Source organism: Pseudonaja textilis, chromosome Z, assembly GCF_049901715.1.
Source record: "Pseudonaja textilis isolate UNSWEBS1 chromosome Z, rPseTex1.2, whole genome shotgun sequence".
NCBI lineage: Eukaryota > Metazoa > Chordata > Lepidosauria > Squamata > Elapidae > Pseudonaja > Pseudonaja textilis.
In genome coordinates this window covers 123,326,051-123,354,039 of record NC_142008.1, presented here as the reverse complement: position 1 = coordinate 123,354,039, position 27,989 = coordinate 123,326,051, and the positions used below count along the sequence as shown (strand labels likewise).

The window sequence follows — 27,989 nt, the reverse complement described above, 5'->3', positions numbered from 1 at the left end:
GTTTTACTTAGCAACAGAAATTGGGGTGGGGGGGTTAGCTGTGGTCGTAAGTAGAGCACTATCTGTACAATTCAAAACTGAGGCTGTCCCTTTAAGAACAAGACCGCTCCGTCCCGCCGGGAGGTTTCAACTCGATAGCCTTCGGACATCAATGGTAGTTCCCATCCGTATCTCCCCTCTCTCTCCCTCAATTGGACTCGCCCGAAGGGACCCGTTTTGCTCGCCGAATCCCTGCGGACGAGACCACTCGGCACCGACCGATTTCATTTTCTCCACGTATCCCCCTCTTTCCTCACCGTCCGGTTGGTATCGCCCCCTAGGGGCTGCTAGGATTAGCCTGCGTCTCTTTTTCGCTTCTACACCCCCGCGGGTGCGTTCCGAATGGTCTCGCCCCGTAGAAAATCAATGTAGACATTTCCGGGAGAGACCACTTCGCGGCTTTTTGGAGGGGAAGGAACTAGGAAAGGAATTGGTGAGGCTTCTCTGAATGTAGCTGATTGTGCATTAATGCAAAGGCAATTGGGGGGCGGGGGGGGATTGTGCATGAAGGTAAAATGAGTAGGGGGCCCTCAAACTACCGCCCCCAGGTTTGGTTCGAGTATGTTTGCTTTCTGAGCCCGTCGAAAAGCTTACGTGCTAAAGGGAACGTGTGTGCATGTTGGTTTAAGGCTGTGCATGTTTTGCATTTCTTGAAGAAGCCACGATTGGCTGAACTCATGCTTGGCTGGTTGAACATGGTTGAACCCAAAACAGTGGCTTGAGCTTGGATAAATGATCAAACCACGTTTGCAACCTGGTTTAGGTGTAACACAAATCTAGCTACAATATCTGGGGTTTAAGGAGCCTGGGGCAATGTCCTTGGGGTAGGATTGCCGCCTGGTTGGGTCTAGTCCAGTTTCTTTTCTTTATTTTTTTAAATTTCCCACAATGCCCCCCAATGATGGGCAATGCATTATGGGAAGCGAACCAGCTTCAGATTTTTGGATTTAAAAAAAAAAAAGATGTTAAGACGCCCAAATTAACCAATAGGAGGCATCTTTTTATTGCTCCTGAATTTCACTTGTGAGGTTGTTGGAAGGAAATCTATTTGCATAATAATAATAGTTGCACCAGATTTCTCACCAGATTGTAAAAAACCAGGTTCCACCTTTCCTTTCAGGCCCTAACCACAAACAAGCCATGTTTAAGCTCAGTCAAGTTTCTGGGCTTGGTGGGAAGATCAAACGGGGAGGGAACTCGAATTGCTGGGAAATTGAAAACTGGAAAATTATACTTTTTTAAAAAAATGGCGCGGTTTGTTGTAAACCTGATGTCTCATCTGAAAGGTCAAGACTGCGTCAGATCCCCAAGTTTGTTCTTCTCTTTAGGACCCTAGTTCCCATAATCCTCAGCTTGTCTGCTGGATGGTTGACCTGCAAACATCACTGAGATTTCTTTATCTCCTTTCAGTTTCTTAGGATAGACGATTCATTCTTCGCCTCTTTTCTTCGGAGTCGGTCAAGATGGTGAGTTTTCTGTCTAATCCAGTGGTCTCCAAACTTGGCAAGTTTACGAGTTGTGGACTTCAACTCCCAGAATTCTCCAGTCAGCTATGCTGCTATGGATGGATGGATGGATGGACATATAATGGCTGAATGGAAAGAGTTGAATTCTGGGAGTTGAAGTCCACAAGTCTTAAAAGTTTGCAAGTTCTAGTCGTTTGATGGATCCTTCCTGATTTTCCTCATTGCTTCCCCCAAGCAACACCTCTCATCTTCAACTGCCTCTCTTCGGTTTCCCTCTCCCTCCCTCCCTCCCCCCCCCAGCACGGAAGGCTGAAGGTGAAGACGACGGAAGAGCAAGCCGAAGCCAAACGCCTGGAACGGGAAAAGAAGCTCCACCAGTATGTGACGGTCACCAAGGCCATCTTTGAGAAGGTAAAAGACACGAGGCTGGGGCTCTGTTTTTTGCTCCTGGGAGAAGAAGAAAAAAGATACTGGAAGGTCTTGGGTTGGGTTGGAAGGTCTTGGGTTGGGTTGGAAGGTCTTGGGTTGGGTTGGAAGGTCTTGGGTTGTGACATCTTGCCTTCAAAATCCTGGCCCTTCTCGCTCGATTGAAGAACCCTTGGTGTTGGGATGGGTGAGTGGAATGATATCTTTCTATCGATTATCTCTCCATCCATCCACCCATCCATCCATAGATCCATATAAGATAGATAGATAGATAGATAGATAGATAGATAGATAGATAGATAGATAGGCAGATAGATAGATAGATAGATGGATAGATAGATAGATAGATAGATAGATAGGCAGGCAGGCAGGCAGGCAGGCAGGCAGGCAGGCAGGCACATGCATTTATACATAGGATGGATGGATGGATATATAATGGATGGATGAAGAGAGAGATTATAGATAGATAGATTAGACAGACACATACATGCATACATACATGCATACATAGATAGAATGGATGGATAGACGGACAATGGCTGGATGGAGAGATGATGATAGATAGGAAGGAAGGAAGGAAGGATAGAGAGGATGGATGGATGGATAGATAGATAGACAGGCAGGCAGGCAGAGACACATACAAATATACATACATACCATGGATGGACGGACATATAATGGCTGAATGGAGAGAAATATGGTATAATGGCTGGAGAGAGATGATAGATAGATAGATAGATGGATGGATGGATGGATGGATGGATGGATGGGCGGGCAGACACGTGCATTTATACATAGGATGGATGGATGGACGGACTGATGGATGGATATATAATGAATGGATGAAGAGAGAGATTATAGATAGATAGATTAGACAGACACATACATGCATACATACATGCATACATAGATACAATGGATGGATAGACGGACAATGGCTGGATGGAGAGATGATGATAGGAAGGAAGGATAGAGAGGATGGATGGATGGATAGTGGATGGTTAGATAGATAGACAGGCAGGCAGGCAGAGACACATACAAATATACATACATACCATGGATGGATGGACATATAATGGCTGAATGGAGAGAAATATGATATAATGGCTGGAGAGAGATGATAGATAGATAGATAGATAGATAGATAGATAGATAGATAGATAGATAGATAGATAGATAGATAGATAGATAAGATGGATAGAGTTGATGGATAGATAGATTGGATGGATGGATAGATAGATAGATAGGCAGGCAGGCAGACAGACAGACAGACAGATATATAGAAGGCAGACACAGATATGGTGGATATGATTAACAGGTGAATATGATGGATAGGTAGCACTGCCCAGATTTGCTAGCAAACTGCCATTTTGAGGCCACACAATTTATTGGCATTGAACAAACGCCTAAACATAGTTATAAAGGGCTTTGGAAAGCTTTAAGGGGCCTAATGTTTGCCTGCCCAAACCTTCATCTTTCAACTCATTCCCAGAAAGTTCCAGAAAAAGGTGTGCGTGCTATCTGAAGCCCTTGGAGGCAAATTGATTTTTTCAAAACATGCAAAACAATGGTTGGCCCCAAATGGACCCAGGGCAAGGGACCAGGGCAACATGACCTGCCAACAGCCTTTGACCGAAGGTTTGGCAACAATTTGTACAATGCAATCTGGTTTTTTGAGTATTGCGAGAATGTATTGTGCAATTCTGCGATATCTTTCAGAAGGGCGCTTACCTGTTCATTACCTGTTCAATTGTGTTTGACCAGAAATACAATGAAGGGAAAACATATTGTAATCATTTATAATTGATGCCACTTCAATCCTTGTTTCCTTCATTCCTTCCCTCTCTCTGTCCCTTCTTTCCTTCCTTCTCTTCCTTTCTCCTTCCCCTCTCCCTCGCTCTCCCTCCCTCGCTCCCTTCCTTCTCTGTCTCTCTGTTTTCTACCTTCCTTCCTCCCTCTCTTCCTCCCTCTCTCCCCCTTCCTTCCTTTTCCCTCCTCCCTCCTTTCCTTCCTTCCTCTCTTCCTCCCTCCCTTCCTCCTTCCCTCTCCGTCTCCTTCCTCCCTCCTTCCTTCTTTTTCACCTACCTTCCTACCTATCTACTTTCCTTTCTCCTTTTCCTCCTTCCTTCCTTCCTTCCTTCCTTCCTTCCTTCCCGTTTTGCCTCCCTTCCTCCCCTTTCCTTCCTTCCTTTTTCTCTCTCCCTCCCTCCTTCCTTCCTTCCTTCCTTTTCCCTCCTCCCTCCTTTCCTTCCTCCCTCCCTTCCTCCTTCCCTCTCTGTCTACTCCCTCCCTCCTTCCTTCTTTTTCACCTACCTTCCTACCTATCTACTTTCCTTCCTTTCTCCTTTTCCTCCTTCCTTCCTTTTCCTCCCTCCCTCCCTCCCTCCCTCCTTCCTTCCTTCCTTCCTTTTCCCTCCTCCCTCCTTTCCTTCCTTCCTCTCTTCCTCCTTCCCTCTGTCTACTCCCTCCCTCCTTCCTTCTTTTTCACCTACCTTCCTACCTATCTACTTTCCTTCCTTTCTCCTTTTCCTCCTTCCTTCCTTCCTTTTCCTCCCTCCCTCCCTCCCTCCTTCCTTCCTTCCTGTTCAACTCCACACCTTAAAGTACCTAAGAGTGAAAACACAATCAAGGGGACCCCATTTCCCCCCCCCCCAACTTCCTGGCTGGGCAAACAAGGCCTTCGTGAGAAATTGGGGGGCGGGGGGGGCGTCTTGGACACCGCCATCTTAACTCTCTCCTTCAGAGGAAACTGGGACAGCTGGACAGGGAAGGCCTGGAGCTGAGCAACAAAGTCCTCGGTGCCAATCCGGATTTTGCCACGCTCTGGAACTTCCGGCGAGAGACCTTCCTGCACCTGGAGAAGGAGGAGTGAGTAAGGAGGGGCCAGGTGTGCAAAGAGGAGACCTGGGGGGTGGGTGGGGGTGTCTCCCTGTGGGTCGAAGTCAACCTGTCATCCTTTCCATCTCCTGCCAGGAGCCCAGAAGAGATGCAAGCCTTGTGCAAGGCCGAGCTTGCCTTCCTGGAGTGCTGCTTGAGGGTGAACCCCAAATCCTACGGCACTTGGCATCATCGTTGCTGGGTGATGGAGCACATGCCCGAACCGGACTGGGCCAAGGAACTGGGGCTGTGCGGCAAATTTTTGGAGATTGACGAGCGAAATTGTGCGTAGTTTTTTTTCTTTCCCTTGCAACATAACTAGCAACGTAACCTGGCATGAAGGAGAAATTTCCTGACAGGGAGAACAACTAGCCGGTGGAACAGCTTGCCACCAGAAGTTGCAAATGCTGCAACACGGGGAGTTTTTAAGAAGAGATTGGGCAGCCATTTGTCTGAAATGGTGCAGGGTTTCCAACCTCCCGAGCAAGGGGTTGGACTAGAAGACCTCCAAGGTCCCTTCCAACTCTGCTATTCTATTCTAACATGTTGACCCAACCTGGTTTATCTAGCCACAGTTAGCTGAAAGCATCCGGTTACCATTCAGACAAACATAATCATCACAGAAACACATCAGGTGTTCAGCCACCCTTTCTTTCTTTCTTTCTTTCTTTCGTTCTTTCTTTCTTTCTTTCTTTCTTTCTTTTTTCCTTCCTTCCTTCCTTCTATCTTTCTTGTTTATCTTTCTTGTCTATCTTTTTCTTTCCTTCCTTCTTTCCTTCCTTCCTTCCTTCCTTCCTTTCCTTCCTCCCTTCTCTCTCTCTCCCTCCCTTTCTTCTTCTCCCTTTCCCTCCCTTCTTTCCTCTCTCTCTCTCTCACACTCTTTCTTTCTTTCTTTCTTTCTTTCTTTCTTTCTTTCTTTTTCCTTCCTTCCTTCCTTCCTTCCTTCCTTCCTTCTATCTTTCTTGTTTATCTTTCTTATCTATCTTTTTTCTTTCCTTTCTTCCTTCCTTCCTTCCTTCCTTCCTTCCTTCCTTCTTTCCTTCCTTCCTTTCCTTCCTCCCTTCTCTCTCTCTCCCTCCCTTTCTTCTTCTCCCTTTCCCTCCCTTCTTTCCTCTCTCTCTCTCACTCTTTCTTTGTTCCTTCCTTCCTTCCTTTTTTCTTTCTCAAATTTACATAGCTGTCATTCTCTTATCTATGACTCTGGGCTGCTTACAAACAATCTTAGCCAATTAATGCAAGTTTTCCTGTCCTTCCTGGAGCTGGAACCCAGCATGCCTAAGGAAGGCTGACCTACAGGATAAAATAAAGGCAGCGTTTCTCAAACATGGTGACTTTTAAGACATGCGGACTTCATCTCCCAGAATTCTTCTCTGGCTGGGGGAATTCTGGGAGATGAAGTCCGCATGGTCTTAAAAGTCGCCATGTTGGAGGAATAGAAGGAGAGATGGAGGGTTGGTTGGTGGTCCAATTTAAGTGTCGACCCTTCTCTGTGGTGCCCCCTGCAGTTCATTGCTGGGACTACCGGCGTTTCGTGGTGCAGAGATCCAAGGTGCTACCCCAGGATGAGCTGGCCTTCAGTGACAGGCTGATCACCCGGAACTTCTCCAATTATTCCTCCTGGCATTATCGCAGCCTCCTTCTCCCGCAGCTGTACCCTGACCCCCAGCACCAAGGACGGATCACAGAGGAAATCCTTCTGAAAGGTGGGAATGGGGAATGGATAGGTTGGGAGAGGGGAAACCCCCCCCTCCTCCCCTTTATAAGAGGTCCAGGGGTGGAGAGGGGGGCTGGTCTCCCCAGGAGGAGAAGAAATACCATACCGCATTACCAGGTGCTGGACAAAACGCTCTCAGAATGGCTGAAAGCTGGAGGGGAAATGGATTTCGGTTTCATTTGGCTGGGGAATTCTGGTAGTTCAAGTCCATAGGTGTTGGCCAGACAGACAGACAGACACAGACAAGATGGGTGGGTAGGTAGATACAAACAATTAGATGATAGAGAGAGATAAACTATTAGATTATACAGTAAATGATATAGAAATAGAGATAGATAGATGGGTAGATGGAGGGAGGGAGAGATAAATAATTTACAGATGAAATAGAATTATAGATAGATGGATGGATGATAGATGACAGATACATAAAATTGGATGGATGGGTAGGTAGGTAGATGCAAACAAATAGAATAGAAATAGATTAACTTTCTTTTCCCTTTGAATGTACACTAATCAGCATACATTAAAATGAAGTTTCTTTGCATACAGCTTAAAGGTTCACCTGCACTATACACTACATAAATATGATGAGATAGATGAATAAATAAATACGAAATTATGTACATACCCACATACTGTGTATTTTTGACATAGATGATAGATGAAAAAGAGATGGATTATTAGATTATAGATGATACAGATATGTGTGTGTGCAGAGAGAGATAGATCTATATAGATAGATATTTCTGTGTGTATGTCTATTTTACATACATACATACGTATATATATGAAACAGAGAGAGAGAGATAAACAAGTAGATAGTTTATAGATGATACAGAATTATCGATGGATGGATGATAGGTAGACAGATAGACACCTAGATAGATGTTAGATATAGTTGAGCTACAAAGGCCTTAAATGTAGATGAGATTGAGGAATTGGTCTAAAATGGCCCATCCATTTCCCCGTGCTCATTGCTTGCTGCTTCTCCAGATGAAAATACAGCTGTATGAAAAAGTCCTGCATGCTTTATGGTTTACAACATTTTTAGGATAGGCCATTGATTTTATGATATTTTACGCTAACTGCAAGTATTGTTATATTTAGATAAATACTGGTGGTTTTTAAGTGAAAAGCATAAGCATTTTGCAACTTGGTGCTGTTTGGATAGGGATTGTAAATTTTCTTACTTCATTACAGTGCATGCTTAACAATTATGAAAACAGATTAATTTATGCATACCCAGTGGTATACGTGTTGCAATTACTAAGGCCGATGCTAGTGCTTTGTTAACACTTTTATTGTCTGTGGCCCTGAAAAGGACCATATAGGTAACCAAACGTGGTTACTAATATAAAATTGGCCAGCCCTTATTGATTATCACCAGGCGGCATCACTTCGGCATAGACTGTATAAGCCTTTGCACATGATCTTTGGCTGCAATAATGGACTCAACCGGCTCCTGCTTGGTTTTCGGATGCTTCTTGTTTATTTCGTAACCAATCTTGGCCCACAAGTTCTCAGTGGGGTTCAAATCCAGGTTCTGACAGGCCAATCCAGGAGTCGAACACCATGCTTCTTCATCCACTGCTGGACGGACTTGGCTCGATGACAAGGAGCGTTGTCATCCTGGAAGTAAAAGTCCTTCCCGACAAGTTGCTGAGCTGAAGGAAGCGTGGTCTTTTCCAGGATTTCAACATATTGCTTGGAATTCATGATTCCCTGCGCAATTTTTGTATCTGACCAATACCAGAAGCAGCCCCGGATCTTCACATGCCATGGATGCTTCAGATAGATTCAGACAGCATGGCCTAAATTCTTCGGCTGGAAATCTTCTGACCTACTTATTGCACTGATTCCCAGTCAAGTAGAAATTGATCTCGTCACTGAAGATGACCTTGGCCCACTTGGCATACTTCTTGGCCCGCGCACGTCGACGAGAGCGGTGAGCGTCTTTGAGCAAAGGTTTATTTCAAGCCCTGCAACCTTTGAGGCCTCTGGCAAGCAGTCTGCGATGCACTGTGCTTGTGCACACTTTTACATCACGTTTCACCCCAAAGTCTTGTAATCTGAGGTGAGGTGAGCTTCCTGTCAGTCATCAAAATGTGTTCGCAGATCCCGATCTTGCCGTTTTGTCGACTTTCTTGGTCTTCCAGAGCGGAGCCTGTCATCAACTGAACCAGTTATTTGGTATTTTTCAACCTCACTGCTCACTGTGGTGCAATGACATTTCACTCTCTTGGCTATACAGGAGTAACCGTCTTCATGAAGCACAATGATGCAATGCCGCTGCTCAGTACTGGTGAAAGCAAAGGCCTTCATCCTTACCCGCAGCCAGAGCTAAATTAAATTTATCGATTTAAATTTAAATTTGATTGGCTCCTAGATTTAGCCTCTGTGCATTTTTGATTGGTCATCCAAAACTCGTTGCTGATTGGCTACTTTCGATCCTAACATTCTCAAAAATGCAAGCTGTGTTTGTTTTAGCACATACTCGCTCAAAACCTTAAAAAGACTTTAAAAAGTCGATTAAGCAAGCAAATTTCAGTTTCAAAACTGAAAGCACGCAAGGACTTTTTCACATAGCTGTAAATCATATTTCTTAACTGGCGTTCTTTTCTCTCTCGATCATCACCTCACCCCATTTTTGCTTCTTTTTGGTTTTCTTTTGAATCTTTGAATTTTTTTTGAGTCTCTGGAAGCCAAACATGATTGAAGGCTCATGCCAGCTGTCGTTGCCAAACCTTCCCAAAAGCAGCCGATCGTATCACAGTTCCCAGCTTCGTTCGCTTTCTTCTTCCTCGTCATCCGAAGAAACCCAAACTTTTATTTTTCTCTTCATGATGGTGTACCTTCATTTAATTGTGCCATAAATCTTCTTCTTGGACACATTCCTTTATCCCATTTAGCGTTGAGTGACTTCATCAGGACATTCCTTTTTGAAAGATGAGGGGAAATTTTGTTTTTCTGTTAAATGTCTGGTTAATAACTGTAGGAAGGGAGTTTTCCTCTCATTGTTATCTTCACAGATTATTTGTGGGCAATGAAACTCATAGCTGAAATTTAGTTTTTCTTTCCCCTCAAAAGTGTTTTCCAGGGAGGAAATCACTCCTTATTTTATTTCCCGGTTCAGCCTTCACACAGGCTATTTCACCTCCGTGCTTTCTTCACAACATGTAATACAGCTAGTCCTTGACTTACAACTGCCGTGGTTAAGCAGGTCACACCTGATTTTATGAGGGAGCTTGTTTGCTATGGGTATGAAGTAATCACAGCAGTTGTTAAATGAATTGTGCAGTCGTTAAACGAATCTGCCTTCCCCGGTGGACTTGGCCTGTCAGAAGCCAGCCGGGAAGGTCACAAAAGGGGGGATCTCGCTGTGACTGTCATAAATACATGCCAGTTATCAAGCCCCTGAATTTTAAGCACTTGACTGTGGGGATGCTGTGCCGGTCATAAGGGGGAGGACTGGTCATAAATCACTTTTTTTCAGTGCTTTTGTAAATTTGGTGGCTGAATGAATGGTTTTAAGTCAACGACCACCTGTTGTTTTTTCCTTCTTTCCTTCCTTCCTTCTTTTTCTTCTCTTCATTTCTCCTTTTGGTTTTCTTTTTTTTTCCTTCCTTCCTTCTCCTCTCCTCTCCCTTTTCTTAATTTTTTCCTCTCTTTTTTCTTTCCTCCCTTCCTGCCTTCATTCATTCCTTCTTTCCTTCCTTCTTCTCTCTTTTTCTTTTCTTAACTTCCTTCTCTCCCTCCTCCCCTTCTTTTTCTTCTCTTCTTCCTCTCTTCTTTTTCTTCCTTCCTGCCTATCTCCCTTCCTTTCTCTTTTCTGTTCTTAACTTCTTCCTTTTTCCCCCTTCCTTCCTCTCCCCTTCTCTCCCTCTTCATTTTCTTCTCTTCATTTTTCTTTCTTCTCTTTTCTCTTCTTCCTTTCTTTTTCCTCCCTTTTTCCCTTCCTTCCTTCCTCTCCCCTTCTCTCCTTTTCTTCTCAACTTCTTCCCTTTTCCCTTCCTTCTCTTCTCTTTTCTCCTCTTCCTCTCTTCTTTCTTTTTCCTTCCTTTCCCCTCCTCTCCCCTTCTTTTTGCTTCCTTCTTCCTTTCTTTTTCCCTTCTTTCCTCTTCTCTGCTCTTCTCTTAACTTCTTCCTTCCTTCCTTCTTTTTTCCTTCCTTGCTTTTTTCCTTCCTTCCTTCCTTCCCATCTTTTGCCTTTCTTCCGCTCCTCTTCCTTTTATGCCAATTTAAACCCCCCCCCCCGTCTCAAAAACATGGGCACCCCTTGCCGATAGGAATCCAGTCCGATGAATGTAAGTGGAGCCTGCTTCACCTCTTAGCCAACCCCTCTCCAAAGACAATAATAATAACGTTTGCAGAAGATTAAATAAACAGAGAATAAACTTTACAAATTCCTTTGGAGAAGGAGAACACTAAAAGGTAATTAATCATAGCCCTTTTTTCAGAGAGAGCGATGATTTCCGAGACAAGTTCCCTTTTAACCTCCTCCTTTTCTTTATTACTCCCCTTTTCAGCCCCTTTAGAAATAAGCGAAAGAACCCAAACTAAGGTAGCCACACCTGCCTGGTCACGATCGAAATATGTTGAGTGGTTTCTGTTTGCAAAAGCCACTATAGCAACCGGTCTTGGTGCCAACCTTGGCATCAACGGTGCACTTATAACGCTTCCATTATTTTTTTTATCCCTGGAGCATTTTTACCTGTCTGCTGTTGTTGTTGTTGGTCTGGTGTGGTGCTTTCATTATAGGCAAGAAAAAAGGAAGGCTCAGCTCGGAACAAACCACGATCCACGTGGTCTTTTGGGGGTGCCCACCAGCAAGAGGTATCGAAGGAAGTTTGCAGCTGCCAAAAAGGACCTATGGGGTCCCAGGCTGCGTTAACAGAGGGATGGAATCAAGATCATGTGAAGTGTTAATATCACTTTATAAGGCCTTGGAATACTACATCCAGGATGTTAAGAAAGAGGTTGAGACTCTAGAAAGAGTGCAGAGAAGAGCAACAAAGATTGGAGTGGAGGATAAACATATGAAGAACAGTTGCAGGAACTGGGCATGGCTAGTTCAGGGGCCGTCATACTTGAAGACCCTTGGTCTAGTTTAATGAAAAGAAGGCCTAGGGAGAGACATGACAGTAGTCTTCCAATATTTGAGGGGCTTCTCCAAAGAAGAGGGGGTCCACTTATTCTCCAAAGCCCCTGAGGGCAGGACAAGAAACAATGGATGGAAACTAACCAGGGAGAGAAGCAACCTGGAATTAAGGAGGAATTTCCTGACGGTGAGAACAATTAACTCAGGGAACTACTTGCCACCAGAAGTTGTGGGTGCTCTATCACTGGATGTTTTTGAGAAGAGATTGGACAAGGTTTAAACGGGATAGAGTTTCCTGTCTGAGCAGGGGGTTGGACTAGAAGACCTCCGAGGTCCCTTCCAACTCTTATTCTGTTAAATAAAATTAAACTTTGTCTCTTTCCTTGCCGGAGGAAGAACTCATCTTGAAGTTCAGTCTAGACCAGGTTTTCCCGCTGGGTTAAAAGTCAGCTGCCATACTGGTAGTCCTCAAATTATGACCAAAATTGGAGAGTGGAAAATTGGTCGTTAAGTGGAGCAGTCATTAGGCGAGACAACACCCTAACCCTGCTGGCTTCCCCGTTGGCTGGGAGGATCAAAAATAACAATCACGTGACACACACACACACACACACACGGGATGCCTCAACCGTCATAAGTACATGCCAGTTGCGAGCATCCAAATCATGATCCCAGAATTACAACGGTCATAAATGCGAAGACCGGTTGTTAAGTCACTTTTCAGTGCCGGATTTGCTAGAACTACTTCCAATGCAGCATTTTGGATGTGAAAATGTAAATGGATGCCTCTTCTTGTTTTTAACCATAAATGTCAGCCATTTCTTGGCAAATGCCAAGAATTCCTGTTCTAACCCTCTATATTTTTTATTATTGTTGATGTTAATAATATTAATATTATTATTTAATTAAATTTATATGCTTCCCATCTCATTGTCAAGCAACCAGGCGGCTTAAAACATCATAAAAGCACAATATAAACCATGAAAAATATTTGGGAGCAAGATTAAAGACATTTTACCAAATCTTCTCTCTTTCAGAGCTGGACCTGGTGCAAAATGCTTTCTTCACTGACCCGAACGATCAGAGTGCTTGGTTCTATCACCGATGGCTTCTGGGAAGAGGTAGGAGCCAAGCGGCCATTTTGCTTTCAGGAGAATTCACCTTAAGGCAGATTCTGGGGAGGGGCATTGTTTCAGGCTTCCCCAGGATAGGAAGGGGGCGAGAGGGAGGATTTATCTCGAGATCAATGAAGACTGCCCCCACAAAATCATCTGCTGAGGATATTAGAGGCTGGGAGACATGAGTTGGTGGGGTCCTTGGTGGTCTCTAGGCTTGGTGGTTTCCTTGCGGACATCTCATGACCCAACTAGATAACATTGTCAGTGTAGCATTACCTACAAGCACTGATGATGTTACCTAGTTGGTTAATGAAATGTCTGCAAGGAAACCATCAAGTGCAGAGATTACCAAGGGCCCCACAATTCTCCTCCTCCTCCTTCTCTTCCTCCATCTCCCTCATTCCAAAAACTCTACTCCCTTGTAACACTCCCTTCTGTCTCTGGAGATTCTCAGTCATCCAAGTCATGGTTGTCCTAAAGGTGCTTTTTCAAGATAAACCTCCCAGTGGCTTCAGCCATTCTCAGAGAGAGTACCAACAACCAGATGACTGCAAAATATCAGTCTTTCCCTCTTCCACCATTCAGCCAGAACTGAAGAAGCTTCTTGGATGAGAAGCGAAACGTCTTCAAAGAAAAACGAAAAAAAGTCCACTTGCCTCTTGAAAAAGCACCTTTGGGGACCCATGCCCTTTCAGCACTATTGATGTTCCCCAGTTGGGTCATGAAACGCCTGCAATTAGGTCACCCGCAGTTCAACCCTGTCCTACAAATATTCTGTTTTATTGACGCTCCCCTGAATTTAAAGACTTTTGAAAGACCGGGGAATCCCAACTTTCAGAATTCCCCCGACAGCTAAAAATTCTCCAAGAAGTAAGCGCCACAACCTCTGTAGAACGCTTCCAGTACGGGAGGCGTTTTAACAAAACCCATGTTCCACTCCCTGTATGGATGCCTTTGTTTCCCACTCTTAGGGGATCCCGAGCCAACCATCCGCTGCGTTTACGTCAATAGGGAAAACACCTCCCTGGCGGTAGCCTTCTCTCATCCCGTGGCGGTGAGTTCCAAAGACTCTCAAGAGGAAGAAAAAATTTTTTTTTCAGAAGTCTGCTGGCTGTGGCGACCGTTTCCTATTCTCCTTTTTTTAGGTGGCTCCGGCCTCACATGACCTCATTGTGTTCGGAGACGAGTCTCCGCTGGTAGTCCGTTGGCGCACTCCGGATGGGAAAAATAAACCCGGCTATATGTGGGTATCTTTTGAGACTCAGTTGGCCAAAGATGAGCCATTGATGAATCGGGGAGCAGAGAAACAAATGGGGGTGTTCTTTTAGTTAATGTATGCATAAAGTATCCAGGCTGCCTTTAAAAATACATCTGTGCAAGTAATCCTTGAGTTACTTGTTTAGCGACCGTTCCAAGTTACAGCAGCAGTGAAAAAAGTGAATGGCGGCCATTTTACACCCCTAACGGCCATTGCAGTTACCTCAGGGATCCATTTATTCTCCAAAGCATCAGAAGGCAGGACACGAAACAATGGTTAGCAACTAAGCAAGGAGAGAAGCGACCTGGAATTAAGGAGAAACTTCCGAACAGGGAAGACAGTTAACCAGTGGAACTGCTTGCCACTAGAACTTGTGGTTGCTCCAACACTGGAAGTTTTTAAAAAGAAACTAGCCAGCCACCTGAAATCATATAGCTTCTGCTTGAGCAAGGGGGTGGACTAGAAGACCTCCAAGATCCCTTCCAACTCTATTGTATCCATGGTCATGTGTTCAGATTGGGAGATTTGGTAACGGGCTCATGTTTATGACGGTCATACTGTCCCGGGGAAATCACGCAATCCCGTTTTGCGACACCTGACGAGCGAAGTCAACAGGAAAACCGGATTTACTAAACAACTGTAGTGATTCACTAAACAACGGTGGCAAGGAAGGTCGTAAAATGAGGCCAAGCTCACTTTAACAACTGGGTTGCTTAGCAGTAGGGGGTTTGGGGCTCAGTTGCGGTCGTAAGACGAGGATTACCTGCCCACTTGTAGGCTTACACTCAAGGGCTGTTTTGTGCCTTGCAGAAATCCAGGAGTTTTTTTAATTTGTATCTTAGAGAATTAGGGTGGATTTAATTGCTCTCCAGAGACCAGTTTAAGAGAGATCCATTTTGGGAAGAGAGATGGAAGATCAAAAGAACAAAAGGAGTTGGGAAGAGATTAAATCAGGCAGAGTTTGTAAACCTGAGTTACCTGATGCGGGATGGACATCCTGGCTGGGGAATTCTGGGAGTTGAAGTCTATCTCTCTTAAAATGGTGAACATCGCTTTAGGGTTTTCCTAAAATGAAAAAAAAAAGAATTCCCACAGAGTCTGTTCAGCAAGATTCCTGCAGAGGAATGTGTAGGATCAAAGGAAGTTCCAACCGTGGCGATTAATTACTATTTTGAACCCACATTTTGTGTATTTTAGCTTGCTTCGTGCGTCCAACAAACTTGGCGCGGTCCAGCAAAGAGGCAGCTGATCCATTTGATAGTAAAGAATTTTCAAGCTGTCTGTTCACAGGCTAAGCGTATCACTACCGTTGTTAAGTAAATGGCACGGTCATTAAACGAATCCAGCTCGACTTTGCTTGTTGGAAGCCAGCTGGCAAGGTCACCCATGCCAATCTTGTGACCCTGGGCTCCTGCCATTGTACTTGGATGTCCATTTTAATCGCATGACTGTGAGGACGTTGCGATGGTTGTAAAGGCGAGGACCTGTTGTAAATCACCTTTTTTTTTCCCCAGTGCCATTGTAACTTTGGTCAGTAAACAAATGGTGGCAATTTGAAGCCTACCTGTACATTGGTCATATATAATACCGAGAATAGAGGAAATAATTCCAAAAATGATACAAGCTGACAAAGAGATGGAAAGCGATAGCAATCATTTCTAACACGGAACAAATGGATTTTTTTTTTTTAAAAAAATGGGCTCTTAAAAATTGGAGAACTGTGGATGAGAGCTCTAGGGATTCAAAAGTGAGAGATAGATGCTGTGGCAGAGGAAAATATTTAAATAAACATGATAAAAAGGAGTTACAAGATACCAGAGGAGAAGCAGGAAAAATTCACCAAAAAGTTAATAAGAGTTGAAATTCTAAAAAGGGCAAGAAATGATGGATAGATGTAGATTTTTTTAAGTGGTTGCTTTATTATGTGTTAGAAAAAAGGAGAAGAAAATAGAAATTGGGAAAATACCCTGTTTCCCTGAAAATAAGACCCAACTGGAAAATATCCCTAGCATGATTTTTCAGGATGCTCGTAATATAAGCTCTACCCCAAAAATAAGCCCCAGTTAATCTTAAGACTGATTCATTTAGACTTGTATTTCCCCCAAAATAAGACCTAACCAGAAAATAAGCTCTATTTCGTCTTTTGGAGCAAAAAATAATATAAGACACTGTCTTAATTTTCGGGGAAACATGGTAATATATGTGGGTATATGCATAATTCTATATTTATCTGTATTTATTCTGTTATATTATGCAGTGTATATTGGAGGTGGTGACCCTTTGAGAGCTATATGCAATTAAATTTTGCTTTAATGTATGCGTACATTCAAAGTGACAATAAAATTAGTATTATTCTATTTTTCCTGGGGGTTCAGAAACCAGCCCCAGATCTAGAAAATCTAAAATGACGATTTTAGCAGAAATATGAGGGCTGCAAATTTGAGGAAGGAGCGATTGTAATGCTCGACGTACAACCACAATGGAGCCCCAAAATTTCCATCGCTAAGCAGTTAAGGGAGGTTTGCCCCCATTTTATGACCTTCCTTGCCACGGTCGTTAAGTGAACCAATGCGGCTTTTAAGTTAGTGAACCCGGCTTTCCTTGACTTTGATTGTCGGAAGGTCACAAAAGGGATCATGTGTCACCGCAACCATCGTAAATACGAGTAATTTGCCAATCGTCTGAATTTGAATCACCTGACCATGGGGATTGCTGCAATGGCCGTAAGTGCGGGTGGAAAAAACACCCAATAAGTCACTTGGTTCTGTATGCCACTGTGACTTCAAATGGTCACTAAACGAAGTGACGTAAGTCGAGGACTGCCTGAATAAAAAAAGGGAGGGGTCCAGGCAGCAGTATTATCCTCTTTCCAGAATTCTGGTTTGTTTTTCCTTAAATCGGGCCATTTTCTCAGCTGTGTGACCTGCCAACCTCTGCTCTCAACGACCACTGGCCTCAACACACCTTTCGCGTCCTCTGGGCCGAAGGACACGTGCAGAAGGAATGCGTCCTCTTCAAAGGTGATGTGACCGCACCCCCTAATCCTCCTCAACCCCAATTTTCCTTGCATCCGCAGCCGGATGCCTGACCCTCTTCCCCCCCCCCTCTCCCCTCCGCAGGCCACAAGGACTGCTGGAACCAGGATTCGGTGACAGAGGAACAGGTGTTCAGGTAAGGGAGGTGGCCAAAATCTCAGGATGGGGGCCTTGGGCTGGGTTCACACAACACGCTAAACAAGGGAGAAGCGACTTGGGGAGGGATCTCGGGGAAAAACGCAGGCCAGAGTTTGACAGATGGAGCATTGAGGAAGGGAGGCGAAGGGTCAACGAAAGGAAGTGGTTAACTGGTTGGTTTCTCAGCAGATGTGGGTTTTTCCTAATTTATGGGATGGAAACTGCCTTGGCAAAGCGCTTCCCAGAACGTGGCCCGGGGAACTCTGGGAGTTGAAGTTTGCCTGCGCTGGCTAATGAATTCTGGGCGTTGAAGTCCAAATGCTGGCTAGGGAACTCTGTGAGTTGGTCCATCCAATCCTGGCTAATGAATTCTGAGAGTTGGGCTGGGGAACCATGGGAGTTGAAGTCCATCCATGCTGGCTGGGGAATTCTGGGAGTTGAAGTCCAACCAATGCTAGCTAAGGAGTCCTGGGAGTTGAAGTCCACCAAATATTAGCTAGAGGACTCTGGGAATTGAAGTCCACCCAACCTGGATGGAGAATTCTGAAAGTTGAAGTCCACCCAATGCTGGCTCATGGCTTCCAGGAGTTGAAGTCCAAATGTTGGCTAGGGAATTCTGGGAGTTGTAGTCCACCCAATGCTAGCAAGAGAATTCTGGGAACTGAAGTCCAAATGCTGGCTCATGGCTTCTGGGAGTTGAAGTCCACCCATACTAGCTGGGGAATCCTGGGAGTTGAAGTCCATCAATACTCGCTGGTGGGACTCTGGGAGTTGAAGTCCACCGTGTGGGCTAGGGAATTCTGGGCGTTGTAGTTCACCCACCTTAGTTGCTGCGTTTTGAGAAACACCGCTTTAGGATACAAATCTTCTCAATGCTGATGTGACTCCCTGTTTTTTCTTAATGGAGGAAACAGGTATGTTAATCTCTACTTAGCACCTCAAAAGCTGCTGTGTGGAAGACAGGTAGCTAATCCCCATGTAACAAGCCTCAGTCACGGCAATAAATCTTGGCAACGTACAACAGCAAAGAACACAACACAAACTGTTGTACAACGATCTACACCCATTGGTTGATCCTGCAGGTCATCCTCGACTTAACAATCACAACAGAGCCCCAAATTTCCGCTGCTGAGGGAGACAGTTGTTCAGTGAGTTTTCACCCATTTTGCGACCTTTCTTGCCGCCGTTGTTAAATGGGTCACGGCAGTTCTTAAGTGAGTCGCAAGGTTGTTAAGTGAATCCAGCTTTCCTAGGGACTTTGCTCGTCAGAAGGTCGCGAAAGGGGATCATGTGACCCTGAGACATGGCGGCCATCATAAATACAAATCGGTTGCCAAGCAACTGAATTTTGACCCCGTGACCATAGGGATGCTGCAACGGTCGTGAAGTGTGAAAAATGATCATAAGTCACATTTTTCACTGCCCTTTTAACTTCGACTGGTCACTAAGTGAACAGTTATAAGTTGAGGACCACCTGTATATCTTGTATTCCGAGTAAGAGCGTAAAGTGGCCGATGGACGACTCTGCCTTCCATTCTACCCAAACACACACCTCCCTGCCAGTTTTTTTAGCAGTAGAATAGAATAGAATCACAGAGTTGGAAGGGACCTTGGAGGTCTTCTAGTCCAACCCCCTGCTTAGGCAGGAAACTTTACACCACTTCAGACAAAATGATTATCCAGCATCTTCTTAAAAACTTCCAGTGTTGGAGCATTTGCCATTTCTGGAGGCAAGTTGTTCCACTAATTAATTGTTCTCACTGTCAGTGGAAATTTCTTCTTAATTTCTAGTAGGAAAGGGAGGAAGGAGAAGGAGGGAGGGAAGGAGGGAAGTTGGAAGGAAGGAAGATAGGAAAAAGGAACAAAACGAGGGGAGAAGGAGGGAAAGAAGGGAAGGAAGGAAGGGAAGGGGAGGAACCATGGGGAGAGGGAAGGGAAGGAGAAAATAAGAAAAAGGAAGAAGGAAGGAGAGATGGGGAGGATAAGGAAAGGAAGGAAGGAAGGAGAGATGGGAAAGAGAAGGAAAAATGAGAAGGGGAAGGAAGGAAAGAGAAAAAGAAAGGAAGGAAGGAAGGAGCGACTGGGGAGAGAGGGAAGGAAAGAAGGGAGAAAAGGAAAGGAAGGAGAGGGAAAGAAGAAAGGAAGCATGGAGAGAGAGAAGGGAGGGAGGAGAAAAGGAAGGAAAGAAAAAAGGTAGGAAGAAGGATGGAGAGATGGGAAAGAGAAGGAAAGACGAGAGGGGAAGGAAGGAAAGGGAGAAAAGAAAGGAAGGGAAAAAGAAAAGGAAGGAAAGAAGGAGCCACTACGGGAGAGAGGGCAGGAAAGAAGGGAGAAAAGAAGAAAAGGCAAGAAGGAAGAAAGGAAGGAAAAAGAAAAGGCGGGAAAGAGGAAGGAAGGAGCATCGGGGAGAGACGGAAGGAAAAAAGGGAAGGAAAAAAAGAAAAGGGGAACCGATTATCCAGTTCGTTTCCTCTCCATTATCACAACCTCCTCCTGCCCCCTTCTCCACCCGACCCTCCTTGCTTTCCTTCCATTCTTGGGAAATCCAGGACTCGATCTCGGCCCCGGGGGCGGAACCGAGATCTTGCTGTGAGCTGGCCAAAGGGGAAACGGAGTCAGCGGGGATGATTTACGGGCCAACCTATTTTTGGGGCACGCATCAGGCTCCCTTCAGCCGAAGAAGCGCTGAGCTCGCCCTGACTCACGCAAGGAATGAGCGATGCCGGGGTGAACAGGTTGCCCGGTGCTCTCACCGCCTCTGACGCCATGGGGGAAGGAGGGCGGGGTGAGCTGGTTCGGGTTGGGTATCGTTCCCTTCCCCCCAGCAATACTACACTGAAAAGTGGAGGTGGGGGGGGCAAGAGGCAGGGGCTGCAGGCCCCCTCAGAGCTTCAAAATAAGGGGGTCTGGCAGGGAAGGGGTCGTTTCTCCACCTCGGCAGCGTTGAAGATGGGTGGACTTGACTCCCAGAATTCCCCAGCCATCGTGGGTGGATTTCAAGGCCCAGAATTCCCCGGGCAAAGGGAATTTAAAGCTTTTTTCTCTCTCTCTCTCTGCTAGTTTTCTGTGAATAGCAAGAACGCGTTGTTTTGCGGTGTCTTTCGGAAGTGGGTTTATCTGTTTATTACCTGTTTAATTGACTGTGATCAGACTTTGAGTGAATGAGGTGGAAGAGAGGGGCTCGTAATGGCTACCTCTTCCTTTCTCTCGTTCCCACCTCCTTACTCCATCCTTCCTCCCTCCATTTTTACTCCTCCCTCCTTTCCTTCCTTCCTCCTCCCCTTCCTTCTTCCTTCCTTCCTTCTTATCTTTCGTCCTTTCCTTCCTTTCACTCATTCCCATCTCCTTTCTCCATCCTTCCTCCCCCATTTTTCCTCCTCCCTCCTTTCCTTCCTTCCTCCTCCCCTTCCTTCTTCCTTCCTTCCTTCTTATCTTTCGTCCTTTCCTTCCTTTCACTCATTCCCATCTCCTTTCTCCATCCTTCCTCCCTCCTTTTTCCTCCTCCCTCCTTTCCTTCCTTCCTCCTCCCCTTCCTTCTTCCTTCCTTCCTTATCTTTCGTCCTTTCCTTCCTTTCACTCATTCCCATCTCCTTTCTCCATCCTTCCTCCCTCCATTTTTCCTCCTCCTCCCTCCTTTCCTTCCTTCCTGTATTTCCTCCCTCCCTCCTTTCTCCCTTCCTCACATCTTTCCTTCATTCCTTCCTCTCTCCTTCTTCTTTCCTTCCTTCTTATCCTTCTTCCCTCCCTCCTTCTTTCCTCCCTTCTCCCTCCCTCCCTCCCTCCATTTTTCTTCCTTTCCTTCCTATCCAACTTCCCTCCCTCCCTCCTTTCTCCCTTCCATCTTTCCTCCCTCCCTCCTTTCTTCCTTTGTTCCTCCCTCTTTTTCTTCTCTCTCTCTCTTTCTCCTTCCTCCCTTCCCTGTGGCCAAAAGCCTTGTTTTCGCTCCCTTCCTGACCTCCTGCCTCCTTCTCCTGCCCCAGGTGCGAACTCTCCTTCGAAAAGTCAACGGTGCTGCAGTCGGAGCTGGAATCCTGCAAGGAGCTGCAGGCCTTGGAGCCGGAGAACAAGTGTAGGTTCGCCCCCAGAAGAGGCCTCAGTAGCGGCCTCAAATCTTTTTCCTAAGTTACTAGTCCTTAAAATTAAACCTGTCAGCCTATAGAACCTCTAGAGGGGCACCTCCAGTGTTAACAACATCCTTCAGGACTATCAACTTGAAAGATACAAGCACTCCTCGACTTACAACCATTCAGAATTACAACAACACGGTTAAAAATGACTTACAATCGGTCCTCGATCTTGCAACCGTCACAACCTACCCACGGTCTCCCCATTATAATTCGAGTGTGTTATTTATGACGATTGCCGCGTCCCGGGGTCACGTGATCGCCATTCGTGACCTTCCCAGCTGGTTTCCGTCACAGCAAAGTCAGTGGGGGGGGGAGCCGGATTCACTTAACGACCACATGTTTCAATTAGCGACTTCCGGGATTCACGAGGCAAGCAAAAGGTTGTAAAGTCAAGCGTGATTCACTTCCCTTTCCTTAGCAATGGAAATTCTTGTTCCCAACATCGGTCGTAAGTCGAGGACTACCTATAAACAGGTGATCGAGGGAAACATTAAATGCAAAGGGATTTTTTTAGTGGGACCTCTCAGCCACAGAATTAGGGTAGGTGGGCAGCTAAATTGTTTTACGCTTCCCTGCCGCTCTCGTTCACCCAGAAAAATATGCAGAATAAAGGAAGTTTTCGCGAATGAATTGGCGGCATTGAGTTGAGTTGGTGGTAGCTTGATTAAACCTTTTTTTTTCCTTCCCCTCTTAGGGTGTCTCCTAACTATCATCCTCCTCATGAGGGCTTTGGATCCTTTGGTTTACGAGCAAGAGACACTCCGCTACTTCGCTGCCTTGAAGGTCAGTTTGGCGAGACATCAAGATCTGGTGTGACTCACACTTTATTCGGAAGCTAATCTTGCGCGGGTAGCATTCTGTTGTGGCCCGACAGGGGCCAGCAGAGCTGGCGTCACACTTGAACCAGTGAGGAGGTTGGGGCGGAACATGGGCCAGTCCTGGAGTCTGGGGAAGGCTCTGACGAGGGCTCTGCGTCAGAAGCAGAGATGGAGCCAGGGCTGTCTGACGATTACCAGCTACCTTTGGAGGTGAAGATCAGTGGGGAAGAAGAACAGCTGGAGCCTGTTCTCAGTGTGCACATGCACAGAGCTGCCAGAAGAAGGGAACAGTTAAGGAACAAGGGTCGACTCATGAGTAAGGGCACAGGTGGACGGTGAATGGCCCCTCCCAGAGGGAATAAAGAGGAGGTGAAAGGGGAGTGGGGTTTGCAGGAGACAATTAGTTCAATTCATTAGGGTAAAGATCTGTTCCTGACTTCTTGCCAAGTAATTGCTATTACAGTGTGGCATTTGGAAGATATCGGCCTGGCAACTCTCCAAGCCTGATAAAGGTCTGTGGTTGTAATTCACCCTGGAAAGACTGTTCGCTCGGACTTTGCTGGATGCGAACGATAGGAATTCACATTAGCTTAATAAAAAGGGTGGGTTTTTTTGGCATGAGGAGTCTGCTTAGTCATTTTGGGAAGCCTGGGTCAGAACAGATGCAACCTTTTGCCTCAGCAGCTGGGGATTTGGGTCGCTGCCCTCCCAGTGCACCCCAAGAGGACCAGGCTAGAAAAAGCCACAAATAAGCCACCCGGTCCCAACCTTATCTCTGTGGGATGCCTTCTGGCAACAACAGCACCCCTGAGCATGTGCAGAGGTGCCCTACTTTCTTCAGCCAACCTTTCTTCTTCTCACTCATACATCTCTATGGGGGGGGGGGTAGTTGCAAAAGATCCTTGGCTTACAAATTCATTTGAGCAAAGATCTCAGATTTCTTTTTTTAAAGGTTTTGTGACTGCAGTGTTTTATCTGGACTTCAACTCCCAGAATTCCCCAGCCAGGAAGGATTTACCAGAATTCAGCAGGGATAAAGGACAAAAACCACATTATCAACATTTTATGATAGGGTGGTAACTTTCTTAATAGATGGCGGGAATGTGGTAAACATAAAAAATCTTGACTTCAACAAAGTGAAGAAAGAGCTTTTTCCTTGGAGTTCACTCATCTTAAATCAAACTGGCTGGGGAATTCTGGGAGTTAGTTCACCCATTTTTAAAGCACAGTGGCTAGGGAATTCTGGGAATTGAAGTCCTCCCCCCCATCTTAAAAGTTTGCTGGCTGAGGAATTCTGGGAGTTGAAGTCCACCCATTTTAAAGACAATAGCTAGGGAATTTGGGGACTTGAGGTCCATCCATCTTGATAAGCATGAATTCCACCCATTTTAAAGCACAGTGTCTAAGGAATTGTGGGAATTGAAGTCCACCCATCTTGAAAAAAAAAGCATGCTGGCTGAGGAATTCTGGGAATTGAAGTCCAGCCATTTTAAAGCACAGTAGCTAGGGTATTGTGGGAGTTGAAGTCCACCCATCTTAAAAGCATGAATTCCACCCATTTTAAAGCACAGTGTCTAAGGAATTGTGGGAACTGAAGTCCACCCATCTTGGAAAAAAAAAAGCATGCTGGCTGAGGAATTCTGGGAATTGAAGTCCACCCATTTTAAAGCACAGTAGCTAGGGAATTGTGGGAGTTGAAGTCCACCCATCTTAAAAGCATGGATTCCACCCATTTTAAACACAGTGGCTGGGGAATTCTGGCAGTTGAAGCCCACCCCTCTTAAAAGTTGCCAAGGATGAAAAACCCTGCTATATCTTTATACTAAAACGATCCACCTGGATACGTTCCCACGTCAATCTTGTTGATTACCAAGCCGATGATGCTCTTGCGCTCACCCACCCAACCCCATCTTTCCTTCATCAGGCCGCAGACCCCATGCGCTCCTCATACCTCAACGACCTCCGGAGCAAGTTTCTGATTGAGAACAGCGTCCTCAAGATGGAATATGCCGATTCGCGGGTGGTGGACCTGTCCCAGAAGGTAAGTTGGCGAGGAGAGCCGGGAATGAGAGGGATGGAGGGGTCCCTGCAGGTGGGCCGATCTAAGAACCAGGTGAACTTCTAGAGAGCATCCTCGGAAAATGGTGAGGAACAGGACCGCCTGGTTAATTCTTGGGGTTATCAAAACGGAAGAGAAGTATCTCTTCACACTTTGTAAAGAGCCACCCAGATGTTGAGACCGGATTTGGAATTTTTATCCACCTATCCAGTCCTTCCCAAGGACCTAGGATGGACAGATGTGGTTGTTTGATGGTGTTAAAAATGCCTTGTGGTAGGATGTCAGCTCTTCCAAGTCAAGCTGCCTTCTGTAATTGACCGATGGGATATTTTTGTCAGTGCCAAGGGAGCTCCGGATAACAGGTATTCCTCGATTTTTTACGGCTGCCCAAAATTTACCATTGCTAAGCAAGAAAGTTGTTAAGCGGGTTTTGCCCTGTTTTAATGACCTTTCTTGTTAAGTGAACGCCTGTGGTTGTGAGTTCATCACACGATTGTGAACCGAATCTGCCTTCTCCGTGGACTTCACTTGACAAGGACATTAAAGTTGATCATGGGACACAGCTCCGGGATGCGGCAAGCACTGTCAATACATGCTAGTTCTCAGGCCTTTATTTTTTTTTGATCACATGACTTGAGGAACCACATGATCAAATCTCCTTCATTCCATTCCATTCCAAACTTCTTAACAGGGAGGACCACTCACCAGTGGAACACCCTGCCACCAGAAGTTGTGGGTGCTTTATCACTGGAGGTTTTTTTAAGGAGAGACTTAGACAACCACTTGTCTGGAATGATGTAGGGTCTCCTGCTTGACTAAATGATCTCCAAGGTCCCTTCCAGCTCTTTTCTAGTTCTGAGTTTGACTTTGGGGGTGGTCGTTTCCCTTCACAACAGTGGTCAGTGTGAAAAACGGCCACAAGTCATTTCTTTTCAGTGCTGCTGTAATTTCACTGAAACAAACAGTCATAAGTCAAAGGCTAGCTGTATTCCTCACCTTTCTGCACACAATACACAACCAGAGAGAGAGAGTGACAGGTTTATTTTGGTTCTGGCTCAAACCCAGGACTCCTGTTTACAAAAACTGAGCTACTACAGATGTCAGCAAACCTGGCAGCCACTTCCTCCTTTTGTGGCTCCCAAAAAAATTGGTTCATAAGCTAAAGGAAGAGATGAAGTGGGCCCAGTTTAGGAATGTTGGCCAATACAAAGGGCCTGGCCTGAAAATAAAACACCCATTTTTCTCCCTTGGGGGCCAACCAGACTTAAGTTCTGCGGGGTGGAAAGTCAATTTTTGGACTGCTTTGGTTGGGTGAAAAATCTCATAATTGTGGAAGGAGAAACAGAAGGCTTTGGACGAAGGCCTTGGCCTCATCCTGCTAATTTTATTGTTGGTTTCCCGATGCTTTTTGTAAATTTAGATTAACAGAGTTGGAAGGGACCTTGTAGGTCATCTAGTCCAACTCCCTGCCCAAGCGGGAGACCCTAGATCACGTTTCTGACATTTCTATACCTATTTTTCTCCCAAGTTAAAACAGTCACTAGTGCTGGGTACAAATCTCACGTCGGTTGCAATCCCCGGAAACCTCAGCCTCGTGCAATACAGGTAGGCTTTGACCTACGTCCGCGACGGAGCCCAACATTTCCAACACTGAGCGAGGCAGTTGTGAGGTGAATTCTGCCTCGTTCCACGCCCTTTCTTGCCACCGCTGGGAAGCCAATCACCGCCGTTGTAAAGGTCGCAAAACGGAATCAGGTGACATAGACACCCACCCAGGACGCTGCGACCATCTTAAATATGAACCAAGCGCCTGGAATTTTGATCACGGGAACTTGTAAAAATGGTCGTGTCACATTTTTCAGCGCCGCGGTGACTTTAAGCGGTCGCTAAACGAGTCCTAAGTCAAGAACTCCCTGTATTTGAGAATGAAAGAGGATTGAAAAAAAGAGAGAATTTGCCTGCATCTGAGGTTAAAAATATGAAAACTATTAAATATTGATATTAAAAACATTTAAAAGCATGCCAGCAACTGAAAGAAGCCATGATTGACAGGTGAGTAGGTTTTACCTGCCTATAAAGTCAGGTAAAGAGTTGGACAGGATTCAACAGTTAAAGTCACTGTAAGAAATTCTGATTTATTTATTTATTTGGCTTTTCTTAGGGCCTGACCAGCCTGTGCCACTTGGAACACCTGTTGCTGGTCACACACCTGAACCTTTCCGATAACCTTCTCTCAGCCTTCCCTCCAACACTGGCCATGATGCGTTGCCTCGAGGTAAGACCACTCCTCCCATCAACAGAGTCTTGAAACCATCAGCCACTGCTTTGCTTTCTGGGCTGAGTATAGGTACTCCTCAGGTTAAAAGTGTTTATTTGGGGGGAACGTTCAAATTTACAACAGCTGTGGGGGGTGGGGGGAGACTTAATCGGTCCTCAGAGTTATGACCATTGCAGCCTCCCTGTATTCAGCGATCGTTTGACAGAAGAAACTTCCGGACTACGATTCCCAGCAAACCCAGTCACTAAACGAACGGTTTCTAGCTGGCATGGAATTCTGGGAGTCGTAGTTCTCAACCTCCATACAGAGTAATGTTTCCTCAGCTTGTGAGGATTTCAACTCCCAGAATTCCCCTGCCAGCCACAAACCATTCATTTAGCAACCATTCAAAGGAGTGACGACGGTGCTGGAAAAAAGGGACTTAGGATCTGTCCTCACACTTACAGCCATCATCCCCCATACTCATAGGATCAAAATTCAAACTCTTGGCAACTGACTCATTCTTACGACAGTTGCAGTCACATGGTCCCTCCTTCTGACGAGCAAAGTCAATGGGGAAGTTGGATTTGCTTGATTCACTTAACAACAGCAGTGATTCACTTAACAACAGGGAAAGCCATCAAGTCGGGCATGACTCGTTGAACAACCATCTTGCTTAGCGATGGGAATCCTGGTCCCTGTTGTTAAGTGAAGACTACCTGTAGCGAATGAGCTGTACAGGTAGTCCTCGACTTACGGCCACAACAGAGCCCACAAATTCAGTTGCTAAGCAAGACAGTCGTTAAGAGAGTTTTGCCCCACTTTTAACCACCTCCCTTGCCACCGTTGTTAAGTGAATCACTGCCAGGGTTAAGGGACTCACCTGGTTGTGAAGCAAATCTGGTTTCCCCTTGACGTCGCTCGTCGGAAGATCACAAAAGGAGACCCCAGAACCCCTTTGCGACCGTCATAAGTACATGCCAGTTGCCAAGCGTCCGAATTTTGACCGCGGGGATGCTGTAATGGTCATAAGGGTGAAAAACGGTCGTTTTTCTTCAGCGCCGTTGCAACCGCTACACAAACCGTCATAAGTGCAGGTCTCCACATATCTTCCGCTTTTCCCTCCCCAGGTGATGGAGGCCAATGACAACCGGATTGAGAGCCTGGAAGGGCTTCCCCCTCTGCCTTCTCTGGAAGAACTGTCTCTCCGCAACAACCGTATCCTTGCCAACGGGACAAGGCCTTGTCTTGAACGCGGCTGGGATGATCGATAGGTGGTGGGTTGGGGTATCTCTGAGCCAAGCCCTCCTTAACTCATTTTGCGTCCGTCAGGCATCCAGCGAGCCTCTGCCCTCCGGAGTCTGGCCACGTTCCCCGGTTTGGTTCAGCTCAACCTTCAAGGAAACCCCCTGTGCCAAATTCCGGGCATTCAGTCGGAGCTGGCCACGCTACTCCCCAATGTGACCACCATCTTGACTTGATTTCCTCGGGGTGGGGGGGGGCAGGGGGGGGGAGCAGCGCTGGAGACCCTTAATTTATTGCCAATTAAAAGCATCCCA

The 27,989-nt window shown here is 45.8% G+C and overlaps 1 protein-coding gene across 3 annotated transcripts; it reads left to right on the top strand.

The window, feature by feature from the left end:
- The first annotated feature begins 93 nt into the window (after positions 1-93).
- On the top strand, positions 94-27,989 carry RABGGTA (Rab geranylgeranyltransferase subunit alpha). 3 transcript variants are annotated; one of them, XM_087916655.1, is made up of 17 exons: positions 94-472; positions 1,450-1,505; positions 1,806-1,916; positions 4,675-4,799; positions 4,905-5,092; positions 6,314-6,511; positions 12,658-12,741; positions 13,710-13,792; positions 13,884-13,985; positions 16,911-17,016; positions 17,116-17,167; positions 21,150-21,238; positions 21,991-22,079; positions 24,039-24,155; positions 26,335-26,448; positions 27,561-27,648; positions 27,763-27,989. In XM_087916655.1, exons 2-17 carry the CDS (start codon positions 1,503-1,505, stop codon positions 27,909-27,911), a joined length of 1,698 nt encoding a protein of 565 aa, XP_087772781.1. In that variant the 5' UTR covers positions 94-472; positions 1,450-1,502; the 3' UTR covers positions 27,912-27,989. The 3 variants fall into 3 exon arrangements, with proteins under 3 accessions (XP_087772781.1, XP_087772782.1, XP_087772783.1); XM_087916656.1 differs by having other exon boundaries at positions 174-302; XM_087916657.1 differs by lacking the exon at positions 94-472 and adding an exon at positions 475-598.

Excerpts from the sequence above, each read along its gene's own strand:
- RABGGTA (XM_087916655.1), top strand. Across the intron at positions 17,017-17,115 it reads GGAATGCGTCCTCTTCAAAG|GCCACAAGGACTGCTGGAAC; the intron begins GTGATGTGACCG and ends TCCCCTCCGCAG. Across the intron at positions 17,168-21,149 it reads ACAGAGGAACAGGTGTTCAG|GTGCGAACTCTCCTTCGAAA; the intron begins GTAAGGGAGGTG and ends CTCCTGCCCCAG.